Source organism: Macaca thibetana, chromosome 9 (genome assembly GCF_024542745.1).
Source record: "Macaca thibetana thibetana isolate TM-01 chromosome 9, ASM2454274v1, whole genome shotgun sequence".
Classification (NCBI taxonomy): Eukaryota; Metazoa; Chordata; class Mammalia; order Primates; family Cercopithecidae; genus Macaca; species Macaca thibetana.
The window spans coordinates 18,544,154-18,557,150 of NC_065586.1; the positions used below are offsets into that span (position 1 = coordinate 18,544,154).

A 12,997-nucleotide genomic window follows, 5' to 3' on the forward strand; every position below is an offset into this window, starting at 1 on the left:
CAGATGTGCATTTGTCTCAGGTGAGCAGAGGGATAACTTTGATATAGAATGAAAGCAAGTTTGCCCTAACCTGTTCCCAGCTTGACTTTTCCCTTTAGCTTAGTGATTTGGGTCCCAAGATTTATTTTCCTTTCGCACCTGAAACTACACTTAGGGATCTCTAAAACTGCATTACTTTGAGGTGGTGTGTAATTTAGGAGCAATTTTTTGTTAAATGATATTGACGTGACTTCTGGAATAAGGGCACTGGGAGTTCTGCAGACCCTCTCTCCAGTGGCAAAAACAAAAACAACCCTTTGAAGTCTCTGGAAAATCTCCTAAGACCATACAACAAATGAAGATACATTTATTTAAGAAAATCAACTACATCTTAATAAGAACAGTGAGAATCTGTGCATTTGTGTTATGACCCACTCTTTTCTCCCTTTCCCAACTGCCTTCCTCTTCTCTGAAGCTCAGAATAAGATCCAGTTCATGTGGGTGCAGCCAAGAACACAAGACTCCCTCTCTCCTTAAGCTCCCAGTCAAGGAATGCAAGGACTGTGGTCTCTCCCTAAGAGGGACAGGCTTGTCAGCTTGTTTCATTTGCCCCAGCTCCACCTCGCACAGGCTATAATTTCGGATAAGAGCCAGAGAACTGGTGCTATCTTCCTCCACCCAGCCCCCATTCATATGGGGAAGCTCTACCCCAGACACAGTAGGCTGAGAATATTTAAGCCCTGATTGCCCTCACCCAAGAGCAAAGTGAAGAGGTTCCATCCCAGGAGAGACAAGCCAAGAAGACTAGAGGCTGCCACCTGAGACCAGCATCAAGAGTCTGCCTCCAAGAGAAACAAACCACTGCCCTGCCCCCATCTCTGGAGCAGTGGCCCAGAGGTTTTACCCAAGAGGCAGAAAGGAAGAACAGAGTTCTGAAGGTCTCCCCAAGTGAACTTGCTAGCAGGAATAACTCTGTGTGGGTCTGCAGCAACCTCAATTCTTGCCCCTTTGGGTGAAAGAGTTTGACCAAGGGGCGTAAGGCAGAGTGATCTTGATTGAAGCAAATTTTAGAGCAGGAGTGAAAGTTTATTTAAAAGTTTAAAGCATAAATGAAAGGAAGTAAAGTACACTTGGAAGAGGGCCAACTGGGCGACTTGTGAGATCAAGTGCATGGTCTGACCGTCTGACTTGGGGTTTTTATGTTGACATACTTCTGGGGTCTGGTGTTACTTCTCCTGATTCTTCCCTTGAGGTGGGCTGCCAGCATGCACAGTGGCCTGCTAGCACTTGGGAGGGGAGCACGCACAGTGTGTTTATCAGAGGTGTCTGAACCACCCATCTTGAATGGGGGCTGGGGAAAATAAGGCTGAGATCTACTGGGCTGCATTCCCAGCAAATTAAGGCATTCTTAGTCACAGGATGACACAGGAGGTCAGCACAAGATACAGGTCATAAAGACCTTGCTGATAAAACAGTTTGCAATAAAGAAGCCAGCTAAAACCCACCAAAACAAAGATGGCGATGAGAGTGACCTCTGGTGGTCCTCACTGCTACACTCCCACTAGCACCATGACAATTTACAAATGACATGGCAGCAACAGGAAATTACCCTATAAGGTCTAAAAATGGAAGGTATGAATAATCTACCCCTTGTTTAGCATATAATCAAGAAATAACCATAAAAATGGGCAAACAGGCCAGCCGCGGTGGTTCACGCCTGTAATTCTAGCACTTTGGGAGGCCGATATGGGCGGATCACAAGGTCAAGATATTGAGATCATCCTGGTCAACATGGTGAAATCCCGTCTCTACTGAAAATACAACAAAACATTACCTGGGTGTGGTGGCGGGCGCCTGCAGTCCCAGCTACTCGGGAAGCTGAGGCAGGAGAATCGCTTGAATCTGGGAGTTGGAGGTTGCAGTGAACCAAGATAGCGCCACTGTACTCCAGACTTGCAACACAGTGAGACTCCATCTCAAAAAACAAAAGGGAAACCAGCAGCCCTCAGGGCTGCTCTATGAAGTAGCCATTCTTTTATTCCTCTACTTTCTTAATAAACTTGCTTTCACTTTTCTCTATGAACCCGTCCTGAATTCTTTGTTGCAGGAGATCTAAGAACCCTCTCTTGGCATCTGGATCCGGACCCCTTTCCAGTAACATGTTTACTGGAGTTGTGTGCATTCTCGCTGAGGCGTTCTTCCCTTACCAGCCGAAAGTCCCTAGGAGGTCATATACCAGTTAAACATCCATGACTTTGCCTCTTAGTGTGCATGTGTGAGCCCGCTCGGCCAACTCCTGAGATCTTATCAGAAAGCTGATCACCAGTTTCATGTTTTTTCTGTCTTCTGGGAGACTGCCTTTCCCTGGCACTGGCTGCAACCAATTATTATTTTAGAGAGACAGTTAACAACACCTGACCATCACCTGATGCTTGCCTGACACTCCTGGTTGTGGAGGCCCTCTCCTGCCCTGTTTATGTCTGACTAGCTACCTACTGTAACAAACCAACTTTATTTAGAACAGAAGGTGGGGAATTTTCAGCCTCAGCACACTCTTGAAAATAACGGAGATTGTGGTGGTGAGCAATTGAGAGAAGGCTAGTGTGTCCAGAATTGGTGGGTTCTTGGTCTCGCTGACTTCAAGAATGAAGCCACAGACCCTTGTGGTGAGTGTTACAGTTCTTAAAGATGGTAGTCCGGAGTTTGTTCCTTCAGATGTTCAGATGTATCCGCAGTTTCTTCCTTCTGGTGGGTTCGTGGTCTCGTTGACTTCAGGAGTGAAGCTGCAGACCTTCGTGGTGAGTGTTACAGCTCTTAAAGGCGGTGCGTCCGGAGTTGTTCATTCTTCCCGGTGGGTTCATGGTCTTGCTGGCTTCAGGAGTGAAGCTGCAGACCTTCGCAGTGAGGGTTACAGCTCATAAAGGCAACGTGGACCCAAAGAGTGAGCAGCAGCAAGATTTATTGCAAAGAGCGAAAGAACAAAGCTTCCACAGTGTGGAAGGGGACCTGAGCGGGTTGCCGCTGGCTGGCTCAGGCAGCCTGCTTTTATTCCCTTACCTGGCACCAAGGGTTTAGGGATAGCCCTCATCTGTTTAGTCAGGCACTGGCCCAAGATCTAGGCCACTTCTCAAGTCCAGGCACTCTGGTCCTTCAGTATATGGATGATTTCCTTTTGGCTACCAGTTTGGAAGCCTCATGCCAGCAGGCTACTCTAGGTCTCTTGAACTTTCTAGTTAATCAAGGCTACAAGGTGTCTAGGTCGAAGGCCCAGCTTTGCCTACAGCAAGTCAAATATCTAGGCCTAATCTTAACCAGAGGGACCAGGGACCTCAGCAAGGAACAAATACAGCCTATACTGGCTTATCCCCACCCTAAGACATTAAAACAGTTGCGGGGGTTCCTTGGAATCACTGGCTTTTGTAGACTATGGATTCCTGGATACAGCGAGATAGCAGGCCCCTCTATACTTTAATCAAGGAAACCCAGAGGGCAATTACTCATCTAGCAGAATGGGAACCAGAGGCAGAAACAGCCTTCAAAACTTTAAAGCAGACCCTAGTACAAGCTCCAACTTTAAGCCTTCCCACAGGACATCTCTCAATATGTCACAGAGAGAGCCGGGATAGCTCTTGAAGTCCTTACTCAGACTCAGGGGACAACCCCACAACCAGTGGCAGACCTAAGTAAGGAAATTGATGTAGTAGCAAAAAGTTGGCCTCACTGTTTACAGGTAGTTGCAGCGGTGGCCGTCTTAGTGTCAGAGGCTATCAAGATAATACAAGGAAAGGATCTCACTGTCTGGACTACTCATGATGTAAATGGCAAAGTTGGTGCCAAAGGAAGTTTATGGCTATCAGACAACTGCCTACCTAGATACCAGGCGCTACTCCTTGAGGGACTGGTGCTTCAAATGCATACATGGATGGCCCTCAACCCTGCCACTTTTCTCCCAGAGGATGGGGAACCAATCAAGCCTGACTGCCACCAAATTATAGTCCAGACTTCCGCTGCCCAAGATGATCTCTTAGAAGTCCCCTTAGCTAATCTTGACCTTAACCTACATACTGATGAAAGTTCATTTGTGGAGAACGGGATACGAAGGGCAGGTTATGCCATAGTTAGTGATGTAACCGTACTTAAAAGTAAGCCTCTTGCCCCAGGGACCAGCACCCAGTTAGCAGAACTAGTGGCACTTACCCAAGCCTTAGAACTGGGAAAGGGAAAAAGAATAAATGTGTATACAGATAGCAATTATGCTTATCTAATCCTACATGCCCATGCTGCAATATGGAAAGAAAGGGAGTTCCTAACCTCTGGGGGAACCCTCATTAAATACTACAAGGAAATTATAGAGTTTTTGCACTCAGTGCAAAAACCCAAGGAGATGGCAGGCTTACACTGCTGAAGCCATCAAAAGGGGAAGGAGAGGGGAGAACAGCAGCATAAGCAGCTGGCAGAAGCAGGGAAAGACCAGCAGAAAGGAAAGAGAGAAAGAGATAGCAAGTCAGAGAAAGAGAGAGGAAGAAACAGGAGAGACAAAGAGACAGAGAGTCAAAGAAGATAGAAAGAGGAAGTCAGAGAGAAAGAGAGACAAAGGACAAGTCGAAGAGAAAGAAAGAGAGATGGAAGTAGTAAAGAAAAAACAGTGTACCCTATTCCTTTAAAAGCCAGGGTAAATTTCTATCTACCCAGCTAAGGTATATTCTTCTTATGTGGAGCATCGACCTGTATCTGCCTCCCCACTAACTGGACAGGCACCTGCCCCTTAGTCTAAATCCCAACATTAATATTGCCCCAGGAAATCAGACCTTATCAGTACCCCTCAAAGCTCAAGTCCATCAGCACAGAGCCATACAACTAATACCCCTACTTATAGGGTTAGGAAAGGCTACTGCTACAGGAACCGGAATAGCCAGTTTATCTACTTGATTATCCTAGTACTACACACTCTCAAAGGATTTCTCAGACAGTTTGCAAGAAATAACAAAATCGATCCTTACTCTACAATCCCAAATAGACTCTTTAGCAGCAGTGACTCTCCAAAACCACGGAGGCCTAGACCTCCTCACTGCTGAGAAAGGAGGACTTTGCACCTTCTTAGGGGAAGGGTGTTGTTTTTACACTAACCAGTCAGGGATAGTATGAGATGTCGCCCGGCATTTACAGGAGGCTTCTGAAATCAGACAATGCCTTTCAAATTCTTACACCAACCTCCGGAGTGGGGCAACATGGCTTCTCCCCTTTCTAGGTCCCATGGCAGCCATCTTGCTGTTACTCCCCTTTGGGCCCTGTATCTTTAACCTTCTTGTTAAATTTGTTTCCTCTAGAATCAAGGCCATCAAGCAACAGATGGTCTTACAAATGGAACCCCAAATGAGTTCAACTAACAACTTCTACCAGGGACCCCTGGACCAACCCGCTGGCACTTTCACTGGCCTAGAGAGCTCCCCTCTGGAGGACACCACAACGCAGGGCCCCTTCATCACCCCATCCAGCAGGAAGTAGCTAGAGGGATCATTGGCCAAATTCCCAACAGCAGTTGGGGTGTCCTGTTAAGAGGGGGATTGAGAGGTGACAACGTGCTAGCAGCCCTTGCTCTTGGCGCCTCCTCGGCCTCGGCATCCACTCTGGTAGTGCTTGAGGAGCCCTTCAGTCCACCACGGCACTGTGGGAGCCCCTCTCTGGCTGGCCGAGGCTGGAGCCACCTCCCTCTGCTTGCGGGGAGGTGTGGAAGGAGAGGCACAGGCACTCACGGCCCAGTGCGAGTTTCAGCGCGTGCAGGCTCAGCGGGCCCGCACATGGAGCAGCAGGTGATGCCGGCCCAGGGCAGTGAGGGGCTTAGCACCCGGGCCAGCAGCTGCGGAGGTTGCACCAGGTCCCCTAGCAGTGCCGGCCCACCATCGCTGCACTCAAGTTCTCGCCGGGCCTCAGTTGCCTCCCCACGGGGCAGGGCTCAGGACCTGCAGCCTGCCATGCCCGAACTCCCCGCCCAGCTCCCGTGGTGGACTCCCACGCAGCCTGAGCCTCCCCGACGAGCATTGCCCCCTGCTCCACGGTGCGCAGTCCCATCGACCACCCAAGTGTTGAGGAGTGCAGGCGCAGCTCGGGACTGGCAGGTAGCTCTACCTGCAGCCCTGGTGCAGGATCCCATAGGTGAAGCCAGCTGGGCTCCTGAGTCTAGTGGGAACATGGAGAACTTTTATGTCTAGCTAAGGGATCGTAAAGACACCATTCAGCACTCTGTATCTAGCTCAGGATTTGTGAATATACCATTCAGTACTCTGTATCTAGCTAAGCTATTGGGGACTCGGAGAACTTTCTGTCTAGTACTCTGTGTCTAGCTAAAGGATTGTAAACACACCAATCAGCACTCTGTGTCTAGCTCAGGGTTTGTAAATACACCAATTGATACTCTGTATCTAGCTAACCTAGTGGGGACCTGGAGAACTTTTCTGTCTCGCACTCTGTGTCTAGCTCAAGGATTGTAAACACACCAATCAGCACTCTGTCAAAACGGACCAAACGGCTCTCTGTAAAATGGACCAATCAGCTCTCTGTAAAACAGACCAATCAGCTCTCTGTAAAATAAAACAGACCAATCAGCTCTCTGTAAAATGGACCAATCAGCAGGATGTGGGTGGGGTCACATAAGGGAATAAAAGCAGGCTGCCCAAGTCAGCAGTGGTAACCTGCTCGGGTCCCCTTCCACACCGGTGGAAGCTTTGTTCTTTTGCTCATTGCAATAAATCTTGCTGCTGCTCACTCTTTAGGTCCACACCGCTTTTATGAGCTGTAACACTCACCACGAAGGTCTGCAGCTTCACTCCTGAAGCCAGCGAGACCACGAACCCACCCACCGGGAGGAACAAACAACTCCAGGCGCGCCGCTTTTAAGAGCTGTAACACTCACTGCGAAGGTCTGCAGCTTCACTCCTGTCAGCGAGACCATGAACCCACCAGAAGGAAGAAGCTCCAAACACATCTGAACATCTGAAGGAACCAACTCCGGACACACCATCTTTAAGAACTGTAACACTCACTGTGAGGGTCCGTGGCTTCATTCTTGAAGTCAGCGAGACCAAGAACCCACCAATTCCGGACACACTACGAGCTCCATGAGAAGAATCAGCTAAACCAAAGACCAGAGAAGTTTATGAGAGAATCAAGGTATGAGACAGTGAGAAGAGCCTTCTAGGTTGGGAAAAACCTCACAGACTGGTCAGAAAGATGACCTATGCAAAGGATCTCATATTCATTGGATCAGATGGTGGGGCAACTTATGTCCCAGGGCACTGTTGAAAAGAATAAAGCAATCAATCTGCAATTAGTGGAGGGTAACAGTGCTTTGTAATGCCAACTGAAGCACACAGTTTAACACAAAGAGCAGGGAAAGAGACAAAGTGAGCCCTGCTAAAACTAAAACCACTGTGATCCCAGGATTACTATGCCCATGTCAAAAAAGCCACTGAAGAATGACATCTCAGCTGCACATGCTGAAGGAATACAGTTTACCAAAATAGTGTCATAGAGCCATGACAGTAAACAAATAAGCAAACTATCACCACAAGCCTGGGGAGGAGGAGAATTAGCATTCAAGTTGTTACAATGTATTTGTCAGGCCTGTGAGCCGAAGCTCAGCCATTATAACCCCTGTGACCTGCACATACACATCCAGGTGGCCTGCAGGAGCCAAGAAGTCTGGAGCAAAGAAAAACCACAAAGAAGTAAAACAGCCAGTTCCTGCCTTAACTGATTAACTAAAATTATACTATTTTACTATTGTGACTTGTCCTTGCGCTACCTTAGTTGATGAACTTTGTGACGTTCTTCTTCTGGACAATAAGTCTTATGATCTCTCCACCATGCATCTTGCAACCCCTCCTCTGCTAACAATAGATAACCACCTTTTACTGTAATTTGCCCTTACCTACCCAACTCCTATAAAGCAACCCTTTCCCCATCTCCCTTTGCTGACTCTTTTTGGACTCAGCCCACCCACTCCCAGGTGAATTAAAAGCTTTATTGCTCACACAAAGCCTGTTTGGTGTCTCTTCACACGGATGCACTTGACAGTATTACCTAAAATGTGCCGGGTTTCAGTCGGAAAAAAAATAAGAGATATGCGAAGAAAAAGGAAAGTGTGACCCGTTGGTAGGGGAAATAAAAGCAGCAAACAAAAGTTAACTTTGAGAGAGTTTAGCTGCCAGATTTAGTAGGCAACAACTTTAAAGCAGCCAATAAAAATATGTTCAAAGAATTAAAGCAAAGAAAACATGCTTAAAAAAGTAAAGGGAGATATGGTCGTCATGTTTCATCAAATAGAGAATATCGACAGAGGGAAATTTTTAAAAAAGGAAATCAAGATGTTGAAAGTACAATTCTTAAAAATTCCACTAGAGGGGCTCAAACAGTTAGGCTGACAGAAAAAAAAGAGTGTACTTGAAGACAGATGAATACAGATTACGTACTCTTGTAACTGAGTGCTTGCATTTTTCCAAGAAAAAAGGAATGAATTACTATTTTAAAATTTATTTTCTGTTATCTTCTCCCCTTTCCCCATTCCTGTTTGTTTCCTACTTAGCCCTTCAGAAATGCAAATTTAACCTTTTACACACTTTCCCCTCACCAGACATTCTCTGCAGGGCAAGTTCTTCTAACTAATCCTCCAAGACACATCTCTCCTAGAGAATTAACAGTTAATTTGCAGACCAAACCATACTGGCCAGCGAACTTTCACCCCCAGGAGGTGGTCTTGAAACTTCCACCCTCGAGGGGTTGCCACTCTTGTGGGGAGTAGGGGGGACTTCCATCCACCAGGAGAACATATCCAAATCATGCCGGCTTGGCCACTATTACAACTTATTTCTGCCCAGGAAGGTGCCAATTAAACTGTTAGATTAGGCACCAGCTAGCAGTGGGAGCCCTGCCCACCTTCACTTCCCCATTTACCTTATAAAAGTGTCTGCTTTCTGCTCCAAAGGTGAAGCAGCACATATAAAGGCAGGATGCTTTGTGCCTCATTCCCTAAGCTAGCTTTGGAATAAACCATTTTCCTTGTACCAGATCTTACTCTTGTTAATCAGACTCTAAATGCAGCATGCAGCTAACCTGCTTTTTGGTTATAATCTGAAGGTCAGAGAGATATAACAATGAAGACAAATTACCATAAACTTCAGAGAAATGTGTGACATTATTAAGACAACTTAGGCATTATTAACACAACTTAGGTAGTCCCAAAAGGAAAGAAAGAAAAAAAGGTAGGAAAATATTCAAAAAATTATGGCTGAAAATGACCCATATTTGATGAAAAGCAATCTACACATCCAAAAGGAACAACTAGCTCTGAGGTGGACAAATGCAAAAAGATCCACAACCAGATACATCATTGTAAAAATGTTGAAAGTCAAAAGAAAAGAGAAAATGTTAAAGGCAGCAAGGGAAAAACAACTCGTCATGTACTAGGGAAGTGTAAAAGATTAGCAGGTGATGGTTAATCTAGAACAATGGAGCCCCAAAGATGGTAACATGACATATTCAAAGTAGAGAAAGAAAAAAAAAAGAAAAACCTGTCAACCAAGAATTTAATATTCAGTAAAACTATCTTTCAAAAATAAAGACCTATTTCAAAATAGGTCTTTCAAAAGTAGAGACCTATTTTTAAAAAAAGAGAAAGAGAAGGACCTAACAGACATATAAATAGCCAACAGGTATATGAAAAAATGCCCAACATCACTAATCATCAGGAAAATGCAAATCAAAACCACAATGAGATATCACCTCACCCCAGTTAAAATGGCTATCATAAAAACACACATATAAAATAATATATGCTGGCAAGGATGCAGAGAAAAGCAAACTCTTTTACACTGTTGGTAAGAATGTAAATTAATACAGCCATTATGTAAAATAGTATGGAGGTTCTTCAAAAATAAATAGAACTACCATATTATCCAGTAATCCTACTACGGGGTATACAGAAAAAGGAATTTAAATCAGCATGTCAAAGAGATATCTGCACTCTCATCCCAACAGTCAAGATACGGAATCCATCAAGAAATGAATGGATAAAGAAAATGTGGTACATATACACAATGGAATACCATTCAACCTTTAAAACAAAAAGAAATTATGTCATTTGCAACAAAATAGATAAACCTGGAAGACATTATATTATGCTAAGTGAAACAAGCCAGGCAGTGAAGGACAAATATTACAGGATCTCACTTAAGTGGGGAATCTAAAAAAGTCAAACTCATAGAAACAGAGTAGAATAGTGGCTACCAGAGGCTGGGGGAGGAAGGAGGAGAAAAGAATGGGGAGAAGTTGTTTAAAGGGTACAAAGTTTCAGTTGGACAGGAGGAGTAAGTTTTTGAGATCTACTGCACAGCATGGTGACTATACTAATGTATTTTGTTATTTCAAAGCTGCTAAGAGAGTAAATTTCAAATTCCCACAAGACAAGGATAAGTACAGTGATGGATATGTTAATTAGGTTGCTTTAATCATTTCACATTGTATACAAAATCATATACATGTCAAAACATCACACTGTATGCAACAAATATATATGATTTGTCAATTAAAAAGTAAGAAAATCAAAATATCTCACCTTCTGTGTCCTCCACCATATCAAGTTTAACCGCCTTTGTTCCATCAAAACAAAATGCCCTGATGGAATTCAGCCCTAACAATAAGGCATTCTGCTTTATTTTTTCTACTTTGCTGAAGATTTTATCCAGTGCTATAACTTCTCCCTAAAAAAAAAAACAAAACACACACACAGAGAAAAAAAAAAAAAAAGAACACTATAAATCCAAAGCAGTCAAGTCATAAAATCAATGAGAAAAACTGATGAAAAATTATGGTCTTTTCCACCATCCTCCCATCCCTACTTTAAAACCTCTATCCATTAACCAAATATATGTGTCCGGAATTTATTCCTTCCAGTGGGTTCTTGGTCTCTCTGACTTCAGGAATGAAGCCACTGGATGGGTGTGGTGGCTCACGCCTCTAATCCCAGCAGTTTGGGAGGCCGAGGCAGGCAGATCATGAGGTCAGGAGATTGAGACCATCCTGGCTAACAAGGTGAAACCCCGTCTCTACTAAAAACACAAAAAATTAGCCGGGTGTGGTGGCACGCGCCTGTAGTCCCAGCTACTCAGGAGGCTGAGGCAGAAGAATGGTGTGAAATCGGGAGATGGAGCTTGCAGTGAGCCGAGATCGCACCACTGTACTCTAGGCTGGGCGACAGAGCAAGACTCATCTCAAAAAAATAAATAAATAAATAAATAATTTTTAAAAACATAAAAAAAAAGAAAGAAGCTGCAGACCCTCATGGTGTTACAGTTTTTAAGGATGGTGTGTCTGGAGTTTGTTCCTCCAGATGCTCAGATGTGTCTAGTGTTTCTTCCTTCCGGGGGGGTTCGTGGTCTTGCTAACTTCAGGAGTGAAGTCACAGACTTTCGCAGTGAGTGTTATAGCTCATAAAGGCAGTGCAGACCCAAAGAGTGAGCAGCAGCAGGATTTATCATGAAGAGCAAAAGAACAAAGCTTTCACAGCGTGGAAAGGAACCCCAGCGGGTTGCCGCTGCTGGCTCAGGTGGCCAAGCTTTTATTCCCTTATTTGGCCCTGCCCACATCCTGCTGATTGATCCATTTGACAGAGCGCTGATTGGTCCATTTTACAGAGCACTGACTGGTCCATTGGTGCGTTGGTGCGTTTACAATCCTTTAGCTAGACACAGAGCACTGATTGGTGCGTTTACAATCCTCTAGCTCGACAAAAAAGTTCTCCAAGTCCTCACTCCACCCAGGAAGTCCAGCTGGCTTCACTTCTCATGTATATCCAATTTACATTAAATACTTGTGTCATTCCATTAAGAAAATACACATTCTTGCCAGAAAAATAATCTTATAATGACTAGCAACTTTTAATCAACAAAACTCAAAACCAAGAAGTATTTGTAATCTTCTAAAGAAACTTAAAAACACCCACTGGAGGCAAACATTAAAAATCACCAATTTGATGTGCCTTGTTCACCTCTGGACAAACACGAGCTAATGCTATTAGACAACGGCCTTAAAGTGCTTTGAGATACAAATGAATGCTACTTGTAAAATTGGTCATTTTAATATTTTCCAGCTAGCCACATAAAATTCCTGTGAATTCTGGCAACCAAAACTGGAAAAATATGAGCCAAAACCTCTGCATAGCATAGCAAAATATTCTGGTGTGGTATAAAATGCAGTTCAAGAAAATTTTATGTAGTAACACTTTAAGTCAAAGTCAATAAAGATAAGAGGTAAAAATTTCGGAGGGCCAAGATACCTAAATAGAAACAGCTCCAGTCTGCAGTTCCCAGCAAGACCAACGCAGAAGGCTAGTGATTTCTGCATTTCTAACTGAGGTACCCAGTTCATCTCACTGGGACTGTTAGGCAGTGGGTGCAACCCATGGAGAGCAAGCAGAAGTAGGGTTGGGCGTCATTTATCCAGGAAGTGCAAGCAGCTGGGGGACCTCCCTCCCCCAGTCAAGGGAAGCTGTGAGGAACAAACTATGCTACCTATCCTGGGTACTATGCTTTTCCCATGGTTTTTGCAATCCACAGATCAGGATATTCCCTCATGAGCCTACACAAGAACCCTGGGTTTCAAGCACAAAACTGGGCAGCCATTTGGGCAGGCACCAGGCTAGCTGCAGGAGTTTTTTTTGTATGCCAGTGGCACCTGGAACCCCGGTGAGACAGAACCGTTTACTCCCCTGGGAAGGGGGCTGATACCAGGGAGCCAAGTGGTCTCACTCAGCAGGTCCCACTGTCATGGAGCCCAGCAAGCTAAAAATCACTGGCTTGAAATTCTCACAGCCAGAACAGCAGTCTGAAGTCAACATGGGACGATCGAGCTTGGTAGGCATCCACCATTATGAGTCTTCAGTAGGCTGTTTTCCCCTGACAATGCTAAGAAAACTGGAAGGTTTGGACTGGGCAGAATTGACCACAGTGCAGCAAAGCGGTTGTGG

General features: G+C 44.9%; 1 protein-coding gene across 5 annotated transcripts in view; it reads right to left on the reverse strand.

Moving 5' to 3' along the window:
• NSUN6 (NOP2/Sun RNA methyltransferase 6) overlaps window positions 1–12,997 on the reverse strand; it is a 112,512-nt gene that overhangs the window by 47,824 nt on the left and 51,691 nt on the right. For all 5 annotated transcript variants that reach the window (XM_050804661.1, XM_050804660.1, XM_050804662.1 and 2 more), the window contains one exon: window positions 10,589–10,733. In XM_050804661.1, coding sequence (XP_050660618.1) covers window positions 10,589–10,733 — 145 coding nt within the window. The remainder of the gene's footprint in view (window positions 1–10,588; window positions 10,734–12,997) is intronic.